Source organism: Trichosurus vulpecula, chromosome 8 (genome assembly GCF_011100635.1).
Source record: "Trichosurus vulpecula isolate mTriVul1 chromosome 8, mTriVul1.pri, whole genome shotgun sequence".
NCBI classification, from domain to species: Eukaryota; Metazoa; Chordata; class Mammalia; order Diprotodontia; family Phalangeridae; genus Trichosurus; species Trichosurus vulpecula.
In genome coordinates, this window is record NC_050580.1 from 142,548,264 (window position 1) to 142,571,765 (window position 23,502).

The following is a 23,502-nucleotide window of genomic DNA, read 5'->3' on the forward strand; positions in this document are numbered from 1 at the left end:
TGTCTTCTGAGAGTCAATAATATTAGATTGCAAGTTATAGGCAAGTTGGCATTCTGTATCTTTTCCTTATCTGTAATTTCCAATGCTGATGAAATAACAGACATATACAAAAAGACAGATACATACACATATGCCTTGATAATACAGAAACCTTTATCATGCTACTATACTCACACAGATTGAAAGGAAGTTTCCTTAAATGGAAAAAGGCAGAATTTTCTGTTAATAAAAGCTACTTTGGTCTTCTTCCTGGATTGCCATATTCCCCTTTCCAATCTCCCGCTAAGCCTACCTTGCTCTCTTTGTTGATCTTTTTGTTCCATGGACACAAGGGCAGAGAAATGGGCTTGATCATAGGCTAGGACCAGAGGGGAGCAGTGACATCTGTTAGGTGGAACTTCCAGAGGCAAGTAGATTCCTCCAAATGGAATTGGAGCAAATGCTGTGTGAAGACAAATATGATTTAGAAAATTTAATTCCATTTAATAAACTTCTATTAAGCATCTGCTAGACAGCCAGCTGATGCATGTAGAAGGCCAGCTTTCAAGATTCAAGTCCTCCCCTGATGCATACTGACAAACATGACCAGGAGCACTTGGAGCCCTCAGATAATTCCTTTAAGTTGTAAGTAATAGATGAACTCTTGCTCTACATTCAGTTTAGGGAGCTTCCACATCAAGAGTTCCCCTGACAAGATGAAATCACAGGTCAACCCCCTCCCCCAGCCATATGTACCAAATATCTGGGTATTAGGGATATAAATATAAAAACCGCATAATCTCTGACCTCAAGAAGTCTACAACCTAGTAGAAACATGAAAGTAGAAGGATCTGGTGAGGAATTTTTTTACACTTGCCCTGCAATCATGATTTTTGAAAGTAGAGTAGAAGGTAAATTAGAACAAGTGCTTTGGGGGTTCCTCACCCAGATAGGTGTGAAGTGATTCAGAGAAAGTTGTCACCTCTGGGGAGGAGAGACAAATGGAAAAGGAGGTGACTTTGACATCTGGTGCTAAAAAGATCTGGAGTTCATGCAAATCGCATTGGTCCATAAACACCCTCCCCTCCTTTCCCATCATCTTCCACACATCCTTCAGGGTACATGTTTCATCTCAGTGACATCCTGGTCTGACTTAAAGAGTATAGGGAGAGAGTATATATGCACTTCAGGACTAGCTCCTGACCCCCAGACTCTTCTAAGAATGGGTTTACCATGATCAAAATCGCATGCAATGACCAAAGGGGCAAAAAGGCACATTGCCACTTTCAACAATAAAATCCAGTGATGTCTTCTAGAAAAACATATTTCTGGAACATACACAGAAGACCAATCTTCTTCCAATCTTCTCGTCAATATTTCCCTTATTTATTAGAGGTGTTTTTAGGAAAACAGGATCACTGTTTCTCCAGTTTGCTTACTGTTTCCATTTCATCTCCATTTAAAATTACGAATCCACTTAAGTGCCTCTCCTATTGATTCTGAAGCAATCAATTAAGGTGTTTCAACTTTCTAAGTTATTAAATCAAGGCTGGATCTCTACCCACTAGGACACGTTGGATCTCTGGACTAAGAATAAAATTTCAAGAACTTTGAGGGTCTAATCCTTATTTTACCACTCAAACTTGCCCATAAGGGCAACCCTATCCTTGCTTCTGATGCCTCAGGCAGCTCACTCATCACGTAGAGCACAGATTCTTAATGGGTTGGTTTTTTTTTGAGTGTGTCATAGATCCTTTTAGTAGGCTACTAAAGCCAGAATTAAGCATAAAATAAAATGCAAAAGATTATAAAGGAATCCACTTATATTAAAATAAAGATGTATTTTTTCATAGACCTCCTGAAATCTATCCATGGTTTGGGGGTCTATGGACCACAGTTTTAAGAATCCGTGAGTTAGAATGAGATGCAGAGGATAAGTAAACCTACCATGCCTACGATTTTTTTTTGAAACATAATATACCAAAGGGGTTGTCAGTCACTTCAGATCACTCAGCATCCCGTGGAAAAAGTGCTCCTATGTCTGAAATGCTTTAGGGAAAGACTAGTTTGGTTTTAAAGAGAAGCTTTCTAGGCTTCTTCCTAAACCTTTTATTCTATTCTGTCACAGAATAAATCTTTATTCCAGTCAAGCTTTCTTGATAATATTTGTCATTGATAAAAAGGGCAGGTCAGAACAAAATGCAGCCTTCTCCCCTATCCAATCCTATTGAGCAAAAATTTAAAGTTAGAATCACCTTTGAGTCAGAAGGATGGTACATAACAATCTTATAAAAAAACTTCCATATAAATCTTTAATTTTCCTCACCTGTCTTTAGTAGGCAACTAGAAGAAGATAACCTGGTTGAAAAAAGTATCCTAGATGTTACCCACCCAGGCAGACTTACCTTCTCCCCCTGAGTCTCTTAACATTGTATCTGCTACAACAACGATTGGTCTCCTTAGTATATGCGCTAAGACAAAAACATGAAACTCTTCTAAACTTTCATATACAGGATCTTCAGAATTGTCCACTCTGAAAAAAACAACACAATGAGTTCAGCTAATCATTCAGAACTTGTTTTCACAGTAAAGAGATGGCAGAGAAGGTAACATGTCATGCTTGAGGCCAAGGATGGCAAGACTAGAAGACTTTAGCTCAAATCCCTGCTGATAAAAATCACTTAATGCCTATTTCCCAAGCTGTGAGTTAGTGTTAGTCTAAGTCAGAACTGAAATCATACCATTCCAATGTTTAAGTGGTCTCAAGTAAAGGGTTAAAAAGACCTTATTAAAGTGTATAGTCTCTTCTTTCCACCTTCAAGATCATAAGATCACATAAGATCAGAGACTTGGAGCTGGAAGAGACCTCAGAGGACATCCAGGTCAAAACCCTTGTTAAATAAATGAGGAAAGTCAGGTCCTAAGAGGTGACTTTCCCGAGGTCACACAGTTAGTATATGACAGGACCGGCATTTGAATCCTTGTCTTCTGACTCCAAACCCAGGGTGCCTTGCCTCTCCCAGAAAGGGAAAGAGAAAAGTGCATACAGAAATGGGTCATAAGTTTCATGTCTGTGTCATCTGGGAGCCCTGAGAATTCTAGGACCACAATGTGAAGTTGAGTCAATAGATACATAAAAAGGAATAGACACTGGAAATCCAAGGGAGATATCGCTTCTGCAATTGACTGTAAAGGAAGGCTTCACACAGGTAGCCTTGAAATTAGATCTTAAAGGATGTGTGAAGTTTCAACAACGGCAGATGGAGAAGAAGAGGGGATCCCAAGAGTTGGTTTTTGACAAATTTGAAAGTCAACTTTGGAGACTGATGACTTATTAACAAGAGAGATTTGGCTGCTCAGAAGAGCAAAAGTGCTAAGGGAAATGTCAAATGATAGGAGAGCAATTGAATTCTGTCTGCCAGTAATGTTTTTATTTAGCTAGGTTATGCTGACCTCTATATTTTTGGCCATATACAAATGAGCCAGAAAGTAACACAGACGCCAGAAGGGTTGCACAGATTAGGTAACATTGATTGACCCTACTCTTGCATAATAATGACTTTATACAAAATTTGCTATATAGTCCCTGAAGGAACAGTTATGAGGATTGAGTGAATTCTAAAGTATGAAAATCAATTATTCAAAACAGAACAAAATTCATACCATGCTTTTGGTTAGGATTTCTTTACTTATGCGATGGGGAAATCAAAGACATAATTATGTTAGGAAATGTTCTTCATTTTAGGGAAGGGACTATTAAGTATTATATTTGCCAAATTGAGCCTCATGGACACTTTACCATGCACTTCGTTTATCAGCTATGTAAATTGATGGAAGGACAGGTCAGAAACTCCAAATAATAATACCAACCCCCACATTGATATAGTACTTTAAAGCTTACAAAATACTTCTTTTTTCTCAACCCCAAGATGTAGATAATGCAAATATTATTACCCCCATTTTATATATAGAGAAACTGAGGCATAAAGAGTATAATAACAATAAGAAAAATTTTTGGAATATCTACTAATCAAAAATTCACAGGCATTGTGTTAGATTCTGAAAGTACAAAGACAAAAATGTAGCCATCTTTCCCATTAAGTGTGCTTCATGATGCGGAGAAAAACACAGTGCTCTGACTTTGTAGGCACACAGAAGTTGGGAGCATGAAGATAGAACATCCCAGCAAATTTTTTTTCCTGAGGAACTAGCCTAGACTTTTAAAAATATCTTCTTTATAGATAATCTCACTATAATAAAATGATTCTGAAAACTATTCATGGTCTTCAAATATTGATCTATTCCCAAATGATGAAGCCAGCTCCCACTGAGAAGGAATGATGATGTATTACCATCTGTCTGAATAACTAATCATCTGGCTATAGTTGACCCATTGGAAGTCAAAAGCAGAATGAAGTTTCATATCACCATTGGCCTTTGGGAGCAGGCAATCTTGAACCAAGGAAGAGCTGAATCTGATCAAAGGAAAGAAGCAAGGCTAGTGCCCTATCTGTAATAATCAAAGCAGGAGGATGATTTAAAACTGCTGAACCTCTGGTTGCTTTGGTCCTGGCTGAGTTCCAAAAATACTGAATATATTAGGAGTGTTGAACTAATTATCAACTGCAATAAAAACTATAAATCAGATGGTCAGTTAATAGTAATTTATTCAGAGCCTTTTAAGGTGTAGGAGATATTTTAATGGGTCAGTGGGTACTTCCTCCAACCGTATGAAACACAACCTAACCCCATCTCATCCTGTGCAGCTTTTATCCATGTCTTCTCCTTAATCTTCAGATGTGCTCAGTTCCTTCCACTAGATTCCTTGACACTGTGCGGATAGCAAAGGAGCACATGGGTTGTTCATTGGTTGTCTCTCTCTCCCACTACTGCCTTCTTTTCTGACAAAATATCTTTCTGATGACATCCTTCACACACACAACTTCTCCTGTGCAGTTACTCATCAGTAATACATCACAGAGTCCTCATGCCCACCATATGCCTCTTTATTGCCCACTGAGTGACCCAAAACTGAGATTCTTAGGGGACTATGGTATTCTATGATTCGTGTAATATCATAAGCAGTATAATGATATGTAGAAGATTGGTCTTTGTTTCAGGGAGAAGCTTAGGGTCGTTAAAAGGGCTTGGCAATTTCTCATAGGTAGTTCGATCCATTTTCCTCTGGCTCAGTTCAGCTTACTGTCCATTTTGTATCTGTCCAATACAAATGCGCACACACACACACACACACACCTGTCAGTGTATCAGCTTTACTTTCTTTCCTCTGTTCAAGATTGCCTGGCCCCAAAGGTCAATTGCTGTTCTGTCACTGGCTATCAGTGGTTTGTGTTCTCTCTCTCTCTCTCTCTCTCTCTCTCTCTCTCTCTCTCTCTGATTATACACATCCACGTACCCTGCTGGATCCAGTCTATATGTTGTCCATCCAACTGAGTAATATAGCCTGGCATTCAGGCATTCTTCATTCATTTAGTGTTTCTTTCATTGATCAGTATGGCCAATTCTTTTGAGCAAATGTGGATCTCACTAAGGAGTCTCTTTAGTGTTCTGTACTTGGAAGCAATCAGCATGATGTCCAGAACACAGGACTGTCTGAAAGATCTCACCATCTCTAGGGGATCCTTCTTCTTTCTGGTCTCTTCCCTGGGTATCCTCCATGACCCTTTGGCAACTATTTCCTTGTTTTAAACCTTGATGTTTAGTAATCAGAGGGCGATTGAATAGAGTTAATATCTACAGTTGTTAACTCATCTGATTTTGACATCTGATGGGGAATGCTTTGTTTGAAGAGAGCCTTTAATGTGGCGTTTGTTCCACTAGATCAAATACTTTTTCATAGTCAATATATAATAAGTACAATGGAATCTTGTATTTTTCTTTTCATCAACTGTGTAACTACGAAGGTGTAGTCTGCTACAAGATATCATTTCCAAACTTTTCTATTCCCTCCTCAAACCTTTATCATGCGTGTCTTCAATACACATTTACATTATTTTCATGAGGAACTTGTTGAGATGGAAAGTACACATGTGGATCAATAGTTACTGAAATTTATCAGTTGCCCTTTTTGGGATAAGAATAAGGGCTGCAATTCTACCCCCCCCACTTCTACCCCCAGGTCTTTAGTATTTTTTGTTCTCTTAGATATTTTGAGGCTTGATCCCTCAGTGTCCTCTCTCATTTCATACTCTTAAGCCAAGTTTTCAGACTTTTAAAAAACCTTCCTCCTCTATGTTCACCTTGGTATTGAAGTCCCCAAATATTAAATATATGTTGATTTGAAGAGTTTTTCGTAGACTTTCTCTACATCTTTCTCATCTGCAACAGATTTAGCCTTCCAGATTAAGGACAATTTTCTATTTGTATGACAGATGCACAAGGTTATACAGAAGAAAAAAAGACAGTAGAGTACATTATTTCTTTTGAGGAAGAAGAGAAACATAGCTCAGAGGAGCTCAGACTAACTCCCATTTATGTAGTGCTTTGAGGTTGACAAAGCCCTTTCCTCACAACAACCTTGTGAGGTAAGGAATGCAAATATTGGCATTCTCATTTTACAAATGGAAAACTCAAGGAGGGCCAGAGAGGTTAACTGATTTGCTCACTGTTGCATAGCTAGGAATTAGAACTGAGGCTCATACCCAGGTCCTTTGAGGCCAGCATCCTCCCTTGCTGCCTTAGAAAACCTTGATAATAGAGATAAGGAACATTTCCAATAGTATACCCCAATAGGGCATAAACTGTGTTTATAGAGTAGAGATGTGCTTAGAATCTATATAATAAATGGGGTGGGGGCAGAGCAGGTGGGAGTAGTAGTATCTAGGGGAAAGCCAGCCCTCTCCCTTCTCTCTTTGGATGGCGAAAGAAAAAAAAGATGAACCCTAAATTTATCATCAGAAAATGCATATTCTGGGGCTGGTGTGTCTTATGGGACTCAAGTAGCGGAACATCCTAACTTACTAGTATCTGTGCTTCTATTATGGGGAAAGTCTTCAGGACCACGCAACTTTCAGAACACAGTAGAAGTCAGTGGAGTACATGATCCCAATCAAAGATGACAGGAATCCCAGGGTATGTCCCAAAAGCTGACAGCAAACTTTAAATTTGTACCACAGCCTTTAGCATAAGAGGAAAATAAAAACAAAAATAAAAATTCCTGCATCAATAGATACAGTTAATATGTAGTAAGCAGACTTCACAGATTGAAAATGGATTTCTTTTCAGAGCAACACAAAATCTGCCATACTTTTGTCTGAGAGGTGAATAGTCAGGAAGAAAGTCCCAAATTAGATCCTGCCTATTGTCAAAAGAGTGCTCTGTCCACAGCAATTGCTTTTAGGAGAGTGGCTTTGGAAGTTCCCAGAAAGCAATATAAAGAGACAAGATGAACCCAAAGTGCTTTTCTTCAAAAAAAGAATTATGTAGCAATTTGTGACATTAGTGACTAACCAAGAGAAAGCATCCAAGTGATAGCTGGGAGTAGGCCTCATATAAGGGGAGGAGGATTCATTGTCCCCTGGAGATTGTAATGGGATTGCTTTTTCAATTTCAATTTCCAAAGGTGGGGGGTTGGGGATTCTGTAGAAATTCAATTTCCTTTGAATTTTAAGGCACATGGGGGACATCATTACACAAGGCAACTTGAGTTGCTGAAATGTATTCGAAGAACAGGAGGGTGAAGATGAAACAAACCCCTGAACTTAATCTCTTTGCCTGGTCTCTAGAAGTGGGTAGCCACAATGTTGAAACTGAAGTCTCCCAGATTCCCCAGTTGTTCTTGGCTATTTGGGGGGGTGAGTGGGGTGTAGAGTGATTGAGAAAGCAAAGCAAGCCTTTAGAGAAATTAGGCTGTAGTCACAGTGCACTGAAACATTCAGAAAAGGGAGAGCTGACTGTTAAAATGCCAGTAGGAACAACAAGGAAGAATTCTGCCAGGACACTGATAGTACTACTGGCAGATCATCACATGGTACATTTATAATTCTAAATGCACAAACTTTGCTTCCTTTAGAGAGGAGCATGCATTGACTTAGTGGCAATGCAGATCTGGAACAAAGGAGATAGGTTCAAATCCCACCTTAGACACTTAGGAGCTGTGGTACCTATGATAAGTCACAAGTTGATCTTGGCCTCAGTTTCCCTTCTGTAAAATGAGGGGATGGGACTTCATGACTCTGAAGGCCCCTTGCAACTCTAAATTGATGATCCTATCATTCTATGCATGGGATCATGTTAAGATGCTTCCTTTTGCCATTTTCCCTTGTCCTTTTCCCCCTCCAGATCTCTGTACAAGAATTTGCTATCCTTTATAACCAACATGCCAGATACTGTCCCTAGTGGAGCAAAGGTAGTGACATTATGAGTAGCGGGATGTCAGGGCCAACTGCCTTCAGCCTTGATGACAAGGAAGAGAGTAACATGAAGCCTGAAATCCATCCTCAGACATTTTGTGCTCTTAGGATAGGACTTCCCCAAAATGAAGCATCAAAATGCTGTACAAAGTGACTTTTGGTAAGATTAAAAACATCCCTTTGGTTGTACTTTGTGCTTATTACCTGCCTGCTTTTGGAATGTAATAAATAATCCTTTTATGAATATTTTCCCCAAATGGTTGTCACTGGTTTGCTCCTTCAAACCCTCCAAAGCTGAATTAGCTTAGGGTACAATTTTGCTAGTGCTGGGGTGGGGAGCTAGTGATTTCCCTCTACATTTCCATTAGTTGATCTATCTTTTCTTATCAAAAGTAACCTGAACCCATTTTCCACATAGAGTATAGGTAAAGGATCTGCTCAGAAAAGCCTTAATATGACAGATGTTATGCTGTATTCAGCAACAAGTCAGGGCTCTGAGGGAGTAGGAAACCTCAATCTTTTTATAAGATTCAGACCCTTCAGCAAACTTAAGGAGCTCTTATCATATGTTTATGATTTCTTCCTGTTTCTGCTGATGGAGGCATTGGCTACTCAGGGCAAGCTTAGAAGAAAAGCCCCTTGGCCATCATATATCCCAAACTTGCCGACAAAGGCCAGGTTCTGGCAAATTTCTGGTATCAGTCAGTGTAGCAATCTGCTATGCTGGCATCTTTCAGCAACTACATAACCACAACTTTCCCTATAAAGAACTGACTTTGCTTTATAGCTTAGAGACTTTGCATCATAAAACCGTTTAGGGTTATAACTATTCCTGCTGAAAGCCATAAAGATGAAATACCGGGTAAACTTTGCCAACCAAACTACAGAACAAAGGGATAAAGTAGGTGTAAGATGCACATAACAGAAAAAGGAGGCCTTTCTGGATCTGCCCAGCCTCCCCCAATTGCTAGCTCTCCCACACTCTTGAAATTACTTTCTATTTATTGATTATTTATCTGTCTCCCTGGTAGAATGTTAGTTTCATGAAGGCAGACACGATTTCATTTTTCTCTTTGTATCTCTAATACCAGAATAGGGCTTTGTACATGTTGTCATTTATTGATAATTATTTGTTGAAGAACAAAGATGTTGGAAGAACCCAAGTAATGTGTTCCATTCAGACTACATAAAAACAGGATTCTCTTTTATTCATTCTTTTTCGTACTAAAATCTCCAAAGTGGCGGCTGTGTATCCTGGTCTGTTGGTGGCATGATCCCAGAGTGTGTGATCATTTGGAAAGCAAGAAGATGGATAGTATCCATCACATGATAATCGATGATGAGCTTGTCTCCAAGTACCCTCTTTATCTATTTTAGTTCAAGATGCCCTCACTAACCCCCTCTCACCACTGGCCACCTCTGCTTCTAAGTCCTTCCAGTTGACTATTATCTAACTAGAACTTGCTTGCTACATAGGAAAAAATCCCTGCCTGCTCCCACTACCACTATCCCTACAAGTTGTGCCCCCAGGGACACAGCAGGCATGCCTCAACACTTTTCATTTTTGGTGGGTCAGAGTGAGTCAATCATAGAGGAGAGGCTAGTAGGGATGGATTGTGATCTGCATCACAGGGCTCCTTACGTTTTCCCCCTCCCACACCACCCAAACCCAAATCTTTATTCAAAATTTCTTGCATCACTATTCCTTCAGTCACCCAGTGTCATCCTCAACTCCACACTCTCCCTCACCCCATATATCAAATCAGTTGCTAAATAAAGTTTCCACTCCCATATGTCTGGCATTCATCCCTTTTCTCCACTCACAGAGCTACCCTCTTTATTCTGTTCCTTATTACCTCTTGCTTAGCTAGTACAAAAGCATTCTAATTGATCTGCCTGCCTCAAATTAATGTTTCAATGTCAAGATAATAGAAGGTCTCTAGTGGAGTGCCCCAGGAATCTGCAATTGGCCCTGTTCTATTTAACATTTTTATCAGTGATTTGGGTAAAGGTATATAGACAGTAAGTTGATCAGATCTGCAAATGATGCAGAACTGGGAGAGACAGACTCAGGATCCAAAAGAATCTGGCTGATCTAGAGCTTGTCTCTGCTTTCAAGGTGTTTAGAGGCTAGACAGAAGGAAGAAAAAGAATAGGGTAAGAAGAATTTGGCAACTACCACTGGTGTGGTAGACACGTTCTTGTGAGAGACTGTGTCTTGCACCATGGCACCCCCTTCCCCATGCTATCATCGGTATTTCATCCTCTGTTAAAGTCATTTAAGGTGATGGTAGTAAATGGGAGGCAGCCAGCAGAAGAGCAAGAATTGTGGCAGGGCCAGTCACTTGAGGTGTGTGATATTAAAATCATCAAAGTGACATCAATTACCTATTTTACCTAACACTGTTACGCATTATCCTCATATACTACATAGACATAGGTCCTATCTTCTGAGAGCTTAAAGACTAACAGCTCAAGAGGTTACTTAAAAAAACCAAAACATTGAGTTACAAAACTTGGACCATTTCTACTATTTATCCTCCCACGGAAATGTGGCACAGCCTATTTCAAAAACCACATTCCAGACATTGCTAAATGTTTCACGAAGGTCATTCCATCACTTAGAAATCCACAATTCCTTCTCTGAGGACAGGATTGAATGTTTGGAAAATCATAACCTCAAAAACTAGGCTTCTAAATAGGTCTCTATTCACGTTGTTTACTTAGGTGTCTGTCTCCCATCAGTCTCTAAGCATGCTAGGTTCGCCTGGACAATGGAAAGCCTGGTAAAACAACTCATTCAGGGCAGATCCCAGGAAGAAAATACTGTATCCAAGGCTGGAAAACCTATTCACAGAAATACCCAATTCAAATGTGAAAACGAACATGTCAGATAGGACTTCTCCTCGACATAATTTTCTCTAAGGCATAGTCATTTTTCTCAAGGTAGAGCTCAGCTGGGGAGATCCAATGTGTCAAAGAGAAATCCTGTGTTCATGGCCCCCATAACTAATTTGGCTTAGCTTTGGCAAGATAAGGAAATAGAAAAATCCCAGTGAGACCTTCATCCCTATTTTAAAGTGCTAGAGTATGGACGGAGTTTCAGAAAAATATTATGTTACTCCACAATGGAAAAAACCTCAGCATCAATAAGCCTAGGATATTAGACTTTTTTTTTCATTTTCACAACACAGTATTCCACCATGGAACTTTATTAGAATGTCTTTTCTTTCTGTTTGTGTATAGGTGTAGAGGTGGGGGTGGTACAGGAAAACCTATGTTCAAATTCAACTGCTGACACTAGCTGTGGAAACCTAGGTAGGTCACGTAACCCGTATCCTTTGTGCAACTCTCTAGAACTTATCTAAGAAGTTGAATCCTCCTCTCTCTTGTACCTCATGCCCACCTCACCTCCCCTTCTTGGAAGCCCTCACTTCCTTCAAAACTCTGCTCTTATGACACTTTCCACTGGGGTCCATAGAGAAACAGGAAGTGACTTGACATCAGGCTTGTTCTGACTTCTAGACCAATATACTTTTTATTGTGTGGGGGAGTGGAAAGAGAATTCAGCTGAAAAGACCTGAGTTTGAGTCTTGGTTTTGACACTTACAAGCTATATGATTGTGGGCAAGCCACTTAACTCTCTGCTGATTCAGTTTTCTCATCTGTAAAATGGGGATACTTATAGCTACCTCTACATACCTACCTTTCAGGGTTGTGAAAACCTTAATGCACTGTATAAATGGGACCTGTTATTAATTGTCAGTTGTGTCTGACTCTTTGTGACCCCATTTGGGGTTTTTTTGGTAGAGATACTAAAGTGGTTTGCCATTTCCTTCTCCAGTTCATTTTACAGTTGAGGAAACTGAGGCAAATAAGGTTAAGTTACTTGTCCAGGGTCCCACAGCTAGTAAGTATCTGAAGCTAGATTTGAACTCACAAAGAGAAGTCTTCCTGACTCCAGGCCCAGCACTCTATCCACTACGCCACCTAGCTGCCCACTTATTATTAAAATCCATCAATATTTATCAATTAGGTCATCTCTTGAAGCTCTAAATTCAGGAATCAAATGAATATGCTTCTTAATGTTATATAATCCATAACCAAAATTCAAATTCAAATGAATTCATCTTTGTTTATAGAAAACATACCTGAAAGTTTTGTAATCTGAGTATTTTCTTTCTTTCTTTCTTTTTGGTCTGTCAGTAGAATTCCTTGGGCTCTTTAGCATCTGTCTTGTTCTGAATGGAACTATCACTTTCTTTCCTTGTTATTTCCAAACCTTTACTAGTTTGCCCCTAACTCTTAATGAAAGGCTATTGAAACTTTTCTTTGCTATGTAGATAGAGGCAGGAGGCACATCCTCCAAAGGCACAGAATAGAAAAATGCCCACTAAAGATTTCCAACGACAATTCCCTATCTTGCAACCAAGCACAAATCTCTGTCTTGGGCAAGAATTTACTTATTCAATTACATCTCAGGGTGAGGTTGGGGGTGGGGGTGGTCTAGCTTCTCTTTAGGTTCCCTAAGGTTCTTCTTTTTTTTAAGGGTAAATATGTTCTACACTCAGGTGTAAAAATCATTGCAAACTCTGAATAAGTTTCAGTGCTCTGCTAGACTAGTGATTTTATTGGTGAGGGTCTTCCTTCAACCAAGATGCATGGCAACCTGTCTATACTCTATCATCTCACATGACTCTTGCATATGTTATATGGTATTATAGATTCCAGTTTGGAAGGAAGTCCAGATGTTGTCTGGCCCAATGCCTTAAATTTATAGCTAAAAGAACTGAGAGCAAGAAAGGGAAAATGACCTGTCCACGGTCAACAAGCAGAAAAGGTGTGATTTGAAACCAGATTCTGTAACTCGAAATCTAGTCTTTTTTCCCCCACTATAACATGATGTCTTTCTGTGAACTTCTATAAAGGATCCACTCAGTGCGCTAGAGGTCTGCTCCTGACTCTTAATATTCTTTTAAATTCCAGTGAAAGCCTTGAGCCATTCATCTGTTATCTGTCCTTTAACATCTAGCACAACCTTCAACAAATCAATAGCATATTCATTCAACATTAATGGTGTATAATATAGAAGCTAATTAATAATGACTTTGTAAGGCATACACTTCTCACATTTGCATGATTGTTATATATCTGTGTGTATGTATACATACAATTTCTTTTTTTTTGTTAACTTGTCCACTCTAAATTCAATTCAGAGCAACATTAGAGTTACCTACACATTAGTACTACATGGAGGAAAACAGACTATTTTGATCTAGGAAGTCTAGAAAAAATGTAGCAGCTTGGGTTCAAAACACAGTAAGTCCTACTTGTTAGATCTCCAAACCAACTATTTATTACCATCCCATGGTATTGATTTAGACAAAATGTTTCTTCTCACAAAAAAGCATTAAGATGAAGGAAGATGCTATCTGTATTCAGAGAAAACTGACAAATAGAAGTATGTACAGAATGGTTTTACATAGATATGTGAGTATATATGTATATATACACATACACATATTTGTGTCTAATGGTAGTAGCCATCTCTGGGGTGGGAGGAGAGGGAAGAAACAAAGGGAAAAAACAGAAAGTTATATGATGACTTTATTATATATTTAAAAGGAACAAGCAAATTATACATAATAGATTTGCAGTTTCATGTACAATCATCTTTTTTTCTATTTTACGGAAATGCTTGTTTTATTTCATAAATTAAAAATAAAATAAACAAAATCTAAAAAAATCTAATGAAACAAAAAATAAACAATGTTCAATCAATTTACAATTAGGCAGCTAGGGAGCAGCTGTGTGACCTTTGGCAAATCAATTAACCTGTGCTTCAATTTCCCCAATTGTAAAGTGAGGATAATAATAGCACCTACCTCACATGGCTATTGTGAGGATTAGATGAGATAATATTTATAAAGCACCTAGTAATAGTGTATGGCATATAGTAGCTGCTATATAAATGCTGGAGAAGAAGGAAAAGGAGAGGGAGAGAGGGGGAGGGGGAGGGAGAGAGGAAGGGAGGAAGGAAGGAAAGGAGAGAGGAAGGAAAGGAAAGAAAGAGGGAGGGAGGATGGAAGGAAAGAAGAGAGTGAGGGAGGGAGAGAGGAAGGAAGGAAGGAAGGAAGAAAGGAAGGAGGGAAGAAAAGAGGGAGAGAAGAAGGAAGGAAGGAAGGAAAGGAAGGAGGAAGGAAGGAAAGGAGGGAGGAAGGAAGGAAAGGAGGGAGAAAGGAAAGGAAGGAAAGAGGGAGGGAGGATGGAAGGAAAGAGGGAGGGAGGATGGAAGGAAAGAAGGGAGTGAGGGAGAGAGGAAGGAAGGAGGAAGGAAGAAGAATAAGAGGAGGAGGAAGAGAAGAGGAAGATGATGAGAAGAAGAAAGAAGGAGAAAATCATGATGACTAGTCTAGAATGATGAAATACACAAATACTCCACAGTCATATTTGTAGCTATTAGGGAAAATGATAAGAAGAAATGAATAAATAGTTCTTAAATAATCGACAATTCAACACACACACACATATGTATATATGCATATATACATATGTACTTCATGAGTCTGAATTTAAAAAAAAATACAAGAGACATTTATTAGGCACATAGTGTGAAACACTGGGATAGGTGTTAGGGGAAAAATGCAAGAACGAATGAAACATTGTCCCCGGCCTCCAGAAACATGCAATCTACAGGTCCACAAATAACTATAACACAAAACATTACATAGCAACTGCCCATGAGAGGTACAAAGTGCTCTCCAAGAAAAAGAAAAACATCTGGCAATGCCACGTGCATAAAATGAAAAGATTTGTCTACACGTTCACAGAGCAGCTGTATTTGGAGAACAATGTAGATTCAGACTACCATTTATAAGGGCTGAGACTCAGAATGTCTCTTGCCTGAACCACTGCCTGCAGTCTGATAAGAAAAATAGAAAATATGGCCCCATACTAAAAGAAACTTCCTGAGGAGTGGTGGCAAGGATTGAGTAAGTAACTGTAATCGTCACTACTGTAATATTAAAGTCAAAGCTTTCAGTCCCACTTTCTCTCTTCAGCTTGTGAAGTTGGGGAAACGGAGTTCAATATTTAGTGAAGGGAGAATATGACTTTTTTCCTCATTTCAAATCAGTTATCCTCTATGTTGTGGTATGAAGATGATGAAGATGTTGCATTCTCAATGCTGTTTGCGCTGCTCTTTTTATGCATTTGTTTTGTTTCTATGTATTTTGTTTCCATACATCTATATTCTTTCATTGGTGGTTGAGATGGAAAGGACTTTAGAGGTCAACTGGTCCAGCCATCTCATTTTACTGACAAAGAAACTGAGGGTCAGAGAAGAGAAAGAACGTTTCCAAGGTCAAACAGATAGTAAGCAGAACTTGAACTCCATCATGGTAAACCTTTCTGACCTCACCTCCAATACTAATTTTAATCCAATATTTGTATTTGTCTTTATTATTTCAAATATTATATTATATCATAATTGGCTTTCTTTAATTTTAGCTACAAATTTAATTTCGATTATGCAACTTGTGATTATAAGGATGAGTGTGATTTTTACAAGGAAAGAAACAGGTATAACTCTGCTTAATGTTTCTAATTAGATCTGTGAAGACAGTATTAGGTGAAACAATATTGGGGCAATTAGTTCAATCAGAACAATTTTTATAAATATCATAAGGACATTATAGTGAAATTTTGTAATCTTATGGGAGGGTTTGATTATGGTGTATGAAGAGCTGTTTCTGCATGAAACAAAGTTACAATGGGCTCCTTTATTTAGGAAATAATTATAGGATACAATTCCATTAAACCCTTTGAGTAATATTGAGCCCTGTTGTATCTCTCTTAAGAAAACTGACTTCCTTTCCCAAACTCTCTTAATTCTAGTGTCTTCCCTCTATTCATTATTTCTTTTTATGTTGTATATAACTTTATTTTTGCACATTGCTGCTTCCATGTTGTCTACCCGATTAGACTTAGTTTCTTGAGAATGGGGACTGTCTTTTGCCTTTCGTTGTATCTCCAGTACTTAGTACCACAGTGCCTGGCATATAGTAGGTATTTAATAAATTCCTATTGCCTGCCTAACAAACAGCAGGTCCCCAGACTTAGTGACCCATGGCAGCAATTACTCTTTGACTTCAAGTCCCTGTGAAGATTCCAAGTTTTTGATGTCATTTCTTCCTAGGACTTCTGACACAAAGCAACCACTCTTGAGTTCTTATGGCAATAGACACAAAGATAGTATGTACCCCAGGCATCAACAGTATCACACAAGAAAATGAAACAACAATACATAAGAGGCTGGTGAATGCTAATCCACACACTTGGAAAATTGATGTCATCTCATGAATGTTGATAAGCCTCGAATATTGATTGCAGGCTAAGAGGGATGCTGACCTGCTTCAAGGACTAGTATTTAGGATACATCATTGTATTTAGGGGCCTGGATTTGAACTGTGGCTCTGCTACTTCTGACCTATAATGACCTTGATAATCACTTAACCTCTCCTCATCTGTCAAATGTGGGTGTCAGTGTGGGGGTGGGGCAAACAGGGTGACCTGTGAGATTCTTTTAACATTATATATATATACATACATACACACACATATGTGTGTGTGTGTGTGTGGGTGGGTGGGTGGGTGGGTGTATGATTCCATGATCTTAATGAGAGAGCTGTGAGGGGAGACATTTGTGATATTTATACTAAACTGTGAATTTTCTTCAATAAAAATGTATTTATGATGTGTGTATATGAATCTGGCTTTTCAGGCTGTGAAAGGGTAAAGAGTCTATAAGTCAGGTAATATTTGCCAGCCACAACACTTTATTGCTTAAAATAGTTCTGTAAAATAAATTCAACACATTTTTATTTACTAAAAGAGCCCCACATCTCCTACACCTAGCACTATGTTGGGGCTCGCAAAATACTTGGCAATTGACAGATAAAAACCCTTCATCCTTTAGAGGTGCAGAAATATTTGAAGTGAAGTAAAAGCCATTATATTATGGGGAATTTTGAGGATATGAAGATATTTTGGGAAAGTATTTCTAAACTCTTGTCTACCAGATGACAATTTTTTTTCATATCAAAAGAATTCTTTAGAAGTATTTACTTTTTATTCCTTTTGGTACTAATGGGGCTGACAATTTCCTTGGTTTATGTGATAATTTGGAGTTTAAATTCTCTAGCTGCCAGTGCTTTTTTTACAGGCATCTGCACTTCTTTTAGGTTACCTGATGTCTATGGTGCCTTGCAAAGTGAAGTAGACAAGGAATCAAGATAGCTTGGATTTAGGCTTAATGTATTCTCCAGTCATTTTATCTGAGGTAGTTAGGTGGCACAGTGGATAGAGTGTTGGACCCAGAGTGAGGAAGACCTGAGTTCAAATCTAGACTTAGATATTTTTAACTATGTGACCTTGGTCAAGTCATTTAACTGCCATATGCCTCAGTTTCCTCATCTGTAAAATTACTATCACAATAGGACCTATCTCTCAGGGCTGTTGTAGTCAAATGAAATAACATTTATAAATCATTTTGCAAATCTTAAAGTGCTATATAAATGTTTTTTAAAAAACTTTCTAGCTCTGGCACTTTCTAGTTGTGACACTTTGGACAAGTCACTTTGCATCTCTGGGTCTCATTTTCTTAATCTTTCAAATAAGGTTATTGGACTAAATGATTTAGAAGGTCAAAATTCTATGATGCTAGGAATATATGCTTAGCATTCTCTTTGTTTGTAAGGTGCCTAATTCCTGAGGCTGGACAAAACTCAGATTCTCTTGAAGTAACTAGTTTTTTTTTTTAAATAAAGCATTGAGAATTCTCCCCTTAGCCCTTATCTTGCCTTTTCCCTGTAACCCACCTTTACAATAAAGGAAAAGGAAAAGGGAGAACTTTTGTGAAGTTCTACCTGATTTCAATCCTGGTACTCTTGTGAGGCTGCATGAATCATTTAATTAGTGTACACTGAGGAGTGAAGGAAGAACTATTTTCTTATTTGTTTCATTTTGCTTCCTTCCTGTGTTATGGATTTCACTCCCCCTCAGTATGTGCTGTGGCAATAGTAGTCAGCTTCACAGATTCAGGAAAGGGCAGCAAAGGAACTTTATAAACTTAGCTGATACTCGAGAAAAACAAAACAAAAATGAGACCCATGAAGTTCAAAGGCTACAAATTTCTAAGGTGATGAAGTTCACAAGTGTATGTTTCAGAGGTTCTTCTGAAGATGCTTCATATGTTTCAGCTCATTTTGACACCAAAGGAAATGAACCCATTTTCATTTTACAAGTTGGTGAGAAGGAGTCCAGGAGAAATCCAGCAAGCTCATTGTGTTGCTGCATGTCTCCCCTCTCCTGCTCCCACTTCCCCACCCCCTCATGCCACAAGTGATGCTGGTATCTTTGATGTTTTAGGAAGCATGTTTTGCCAAGTTAGGAGGTTTAATGAATCTGTTTTCTATTGTGTTATAAACTAAATTGGAAGCTGATGCTTTAAATCAGTCAGTTTTCCCCCCAGATCTTTGTTGGTTTCTTGGACTGTGTTTATAATTTAGTAAAGAAGAATGAGTCCATAAAATATATTATTCACAATTATTTGTCAGGATTAGATTGTTCTCTGCTCTGGATGCTTATCCTTCATCTCATGGCCAGGACCAGGTTTATGGAAGTTTCTGACTTAGTTTTATTTAAACCAATGACAGAAACTTATCCTAGGCTTCGGTACTATCCTATCTTAGCTCTGCCTTGGGACAGTACGAATTGGTCAGCCTGTGATTGAAGGGAGTTAAGCTGCTACAGTTTCACCTCCACAGACCATCTGGCTCCCTTAACAGTTCATCTGTTCCCATTAAGAGACAAACCAAGGACTGAGATGCCAGTTGGGGACAGAACATATCAGAAATCAACAAAATTTGCCATAATAGAAACAAAGGTGTAAGCACAGTACTGGAATTAGGTACAAATAGGACCAGAGAGACCAATGATACTGATCTGTCTGTGTTAAGAAATCCTTAGTTTGACATCAAGATGTTAAAAACCAAAGAATTTGATGAAGCATTCAATGAGGTGGTCAGTTTTATTTCCTTTTTCTTTTATTAAATATCTGATTAGTAATTGAACATTGAATATAAATGCAATTGGGTCACCTTTATTTTAAGAAATGTTGTTCCTTGATGTACTGTACCCTTCACTTTCTCTGATTCCTCCTGATATTTTTCCACGTTGGAAATTAAGAGACCAGATCAAAGAAGAAATTTGGTTTCTAACAAACTTCCTCACTGGGTCAAACTGACAGTCTGTCCAGCTCAGTCTTTGGTCTCTTGACAGTTGCATGACAGCAAGAATAGGCAAACTACAGCCCAACAGCTAAATCTGGCCTGCTTCCTGTGCCCTAAATACAATTTTATTTTAAAAAGTTAAAAAAAGAACATTTGTAGTTTGCTGCCTTGCAAAAACAGGTGGTGGGCCAGATTTGGCCCACAGGGTTATAGTTTGCCAACTCCTGTATTGCAGGATGGTTTGCAGTTCTACCCAATGCCATCACCATAAAGACCAGGCATATCACAACTAATAGTCAATCATCCAACAAGAATTTATTAAGCCCTTACTATGTGCCAGATGCTATGCTGGTGACACATGATAATCCCTGCCTTCATGGAACTTACGTTCTAACAGTGGAAGACAATACATAAAAAAGAAACTGAGAACTTGGGGCTGGAGGAGGGAAAGGGTCAGAGATTTGGAGAACGAGCGATAACTGGTCTAGGTCCATCACCAAAGTGAAGGTTCCAGGAAGACCCCACCAATAAGAGAAAGGACAAACAGAAACAGAGTTAGAAGGTAGTGGAGGTGCAGTGGCTAAGTCTGGAGAATCAAGGATGAGCAGTCTGAAGCCCTTCCCAAAATGAAGATTCCAGGAACACCTGCAAAGTCCCTCAGTTATGGATAGATCGTAGACACGAATCCATGAATTTATTTAAATTCTTATTGAATGTAAGTACAACATCTTTTCAGCCTATTCCTTCAACTGAGATTCCATACATTTCCACTCACTGGGTCAAATGGTACTTTCTTTTATTTGAACTTCGTCTTCCAACTTCAAGGGGTATCCTGTAGTTGTAGGATTTGGTCAACCTACTTATACATTTTATGAATTTACAAATGACAATCGCATCCCCCTACCCTCCCCTACTTTGTCCTTCCAGATTGAAATATTATTATTATTATCATTATTTTAACATACCCTTAGTCAGAAGTTCCTCCATTCCCCTAAGTTGTCCTTCTTTGGATTTTCGTACTATTATGTCTTTTATGAAATATAGCAACCAGAATGAGCACAGAATATCCTTCGTTGGCACCCAATGGTTTCTAATAAAGATTTTCCATTTGATTTTCAGTTTCTTTTCTAATAAAATTTTTTGGCTTTTTTTGGTCACTGGAGAAGTACTTTGGACTGATGTCTTCTGGGAGTAATCTAAGAGCTAGCAAGCATAATAGCCAGCATTATATAGTACTTTAAGGTTTGTAAAGCAATATATGGCATGTGATATTTTCACATATTTTCTATGTTAGCTATAGTGACTGACCACAAATGATAGCCTTTCATTTGATAACTATAGTTTGAATTATTTTTACCCCAAACACATTTTAACTATACCTGGTCACAGGCTGTTAGGTGGCATGGTGGATACTGTGCTGGGTCTAGAGTAAGGAAGACCCATCTTCCTGAATCCAAATCCAACCTCAGACATTTAATACCTATGTGACCCTGGTAAGTCACTTAACCCTGTTTGCCTCAGTTTCCCCAACTGTAAAATGAGCTAGAGAAGGAAATGTCAAACGACTCCAGTATCTTTGCCAAGAAAATCCCAAATGGGGTCATGAAGAGTCAGACATGACTGAAATACCTGGTTCATACTGAACTTTACCTGCTACTTTTCTGTCTATTCCACTAGAACACAAACCCTTTAAAAATATAAAGCATTCCATTCTTTGTCTCTGTATCTCTTGGGCCTATCAGAGTTCCTGGAATATAGTAGGTACTTAATAAATGCATGGTGACTTATTTGATTGACTGACTGCTATTCATACTACATCAGAAGACTTTTCTGAGATTTATCCCTACTGGGTTGACTGCAGAGCCCCAAAAGTAGTGTTGTGTACGTATTTAAGGATTTTCTGAAGAACATCTTCTTCCAGATAATTTATTAAAATGCCAAATAATACTGGTTCTTGCTCTAATCTCTCTGTAACTATATTGTTTATAGTGCTTTATTGGGGGAAATGTCTGCTTTTTGATGTCTTTTTTTCCTTCGTTAAAAAGCATTTCACCTAATAACAAAATAACCCAATATTTTGAAATAACCTTTGGTACGGAATCCTTTTGAAAGCTTTTTGAGAGTCTAAATGACCAACAGAGAATGCAAATCTGCAATAACATTAATGTCGTTAATTACAGGAATGTTTTGATCATTCTCAGAAATAAACTGGACTAGAGAAAGTTAAGGAATGTTAGATCTAGAAGGGACCTTAGAAATAGACTCAACCAATTCTTTTATTTTACAGATGAGGAACTGAAGCCTACTGATAGGAAATGACTTTACCAAGGTCACACGGTGAGCTATTGATGAAGCCAGCAGGAGACCCTGGTTCTTTCAATTTCCACTCCGATGTACTACTCTCATTATATGCTGCCACATTCTTCACAGATATGTTTTGGAGCATAAGTTAACCTTGAAATCTCATGATAAGTGCTTCTGTGAGCAATTTTTAAAAAAAAATAGGACTTCAGCTTTCATGGATCATTTTTTTAACACTGCTTGCTTTCAAGCATCATCTTCACCAAGTGATGTAACCCAAATTTGATCTTTTGGTTTCACAGTGATTCTTTTTAAACTTAAAATTAAATAAATGTTCATTAAAAATACAATAAACAGATCAAACACTAAAAAGCTCCCTTGAATAATCTCTGTTAATGAAAATGTGGCAGTAAGTAGCCATCATCTTGCTTTATTATGCCACATGTGAGACCAATAATGGAACACAGACATCCACCCTGCAGAGCCAAAATCGCAGGCATGTGCCTGTTTTTATTGTCCAATTAGTTACAGAGACTTCTTTCTCTGTTTGTGCTGAGCAGAGATTTTTTATCCAGTGACCAGAATGAGCTGTAGTCTTGGAGAGAAAGCCCAGAGAAAAATGGCATATATGGTAGAAGAAATCATTCATCTGCCTTAATCTCCATGTCTCCAATGAAAATGAGACTCCAAAAAAGGATGCATTTGTGAAGAAAGAAGACACAGTCTAGGAATTTATCATGTACATTGGATTCATGTAACCTTTTCCCCTCCTTTAAATGAGTATAAATTGGTATTTTGATAGATGTGCAGCAGAATGTTAGGAAATCCTTTCTAAATGTTAAAGGCTTTATATTGGTCTCACATTGAGAAACTAAACAAAAAACCCTGAAACTTTTTAGTAACTTGTGAACTTTAATGAATATCAAAAATAGACCTTTATCTTTCTGTACCTGGTATAATTCTTCTAATGAGCAGGATACTCTGCCACTCCATATTATAAAATGGGAATGGTATGGGCTCTGTGTCTGCCACGGTTTCCCAGGAGCATCAATGGGCCAATATTTTCAAGCATCCTAAACTTTGAAGGCCTGCTTGGAGCACTGCAGTTTAGCTTAGTCTGCTCTCTGGAGACTTTTTACCCTCTGATTGCTTACCCAGAGGAATATTAAAAGCACAGGGAAATACCTCACCACTACCTATGTCAATGAAGAGTTAATGTAAGAGTAGTTTTAGGAGGCTTGTGGTCTGGGAGCTACAAAGCCAGATGTATGGAAGAAAAAAAAATACAACTAGATTTTTTTTTAAAATGAATTTAATATTAACTTGGTTCTCCACTTTGTAACAAACAACTTTCAAACTTGAGGATGGGTAATTGGCTCTTAAATCATGGCTTCCCAGGGAAGAAACAATTTAGGGAACCTTTACCTTTGAAACCAGGGTATCTTTGACAGACGCCTAATTTGAGGTCCATGAATTTGTGTTTTTAAATATATTTTGATAACTTTCAATTTAATTGGTTTCCTTTGTAATCCTGTGTATTTTATTCTATGTATTTAAAA

The 23,502-nt window shown here is 38.3% G+C and overlaps 1 protein-coding gene across 2 annotated transcripts in view; it reads right to left on the reverse strand.

The window, feature by feature from the left end:
* The window catches only part of OTUD7A (OTU deubiquitinase 7A), a 453,848-nt gene that overhangs the window by 44,124 nt on the left and 386,222 nt on the right, over nucleotides 1–23,502 (reverse strand). For both annotated transcript variants that reach the window (XM_036734698.1, XM_036734697.1), the window contains 2 exons: nucleotides 2,385–2,512; nucleotides 293–442 (listed from right to left, as the gene is read on the reverse strand). In XM_036734698.1, the coding sequence (XP_036590593.1) occupies nucleotides 293–442; nucleotides 2,385–2,512 (278 nt within the window). The remainder of the gene's footprint in view (nucleotides 1–292; nucleotides 443–2,384; nucleotides 2,513–23,502) is intronic.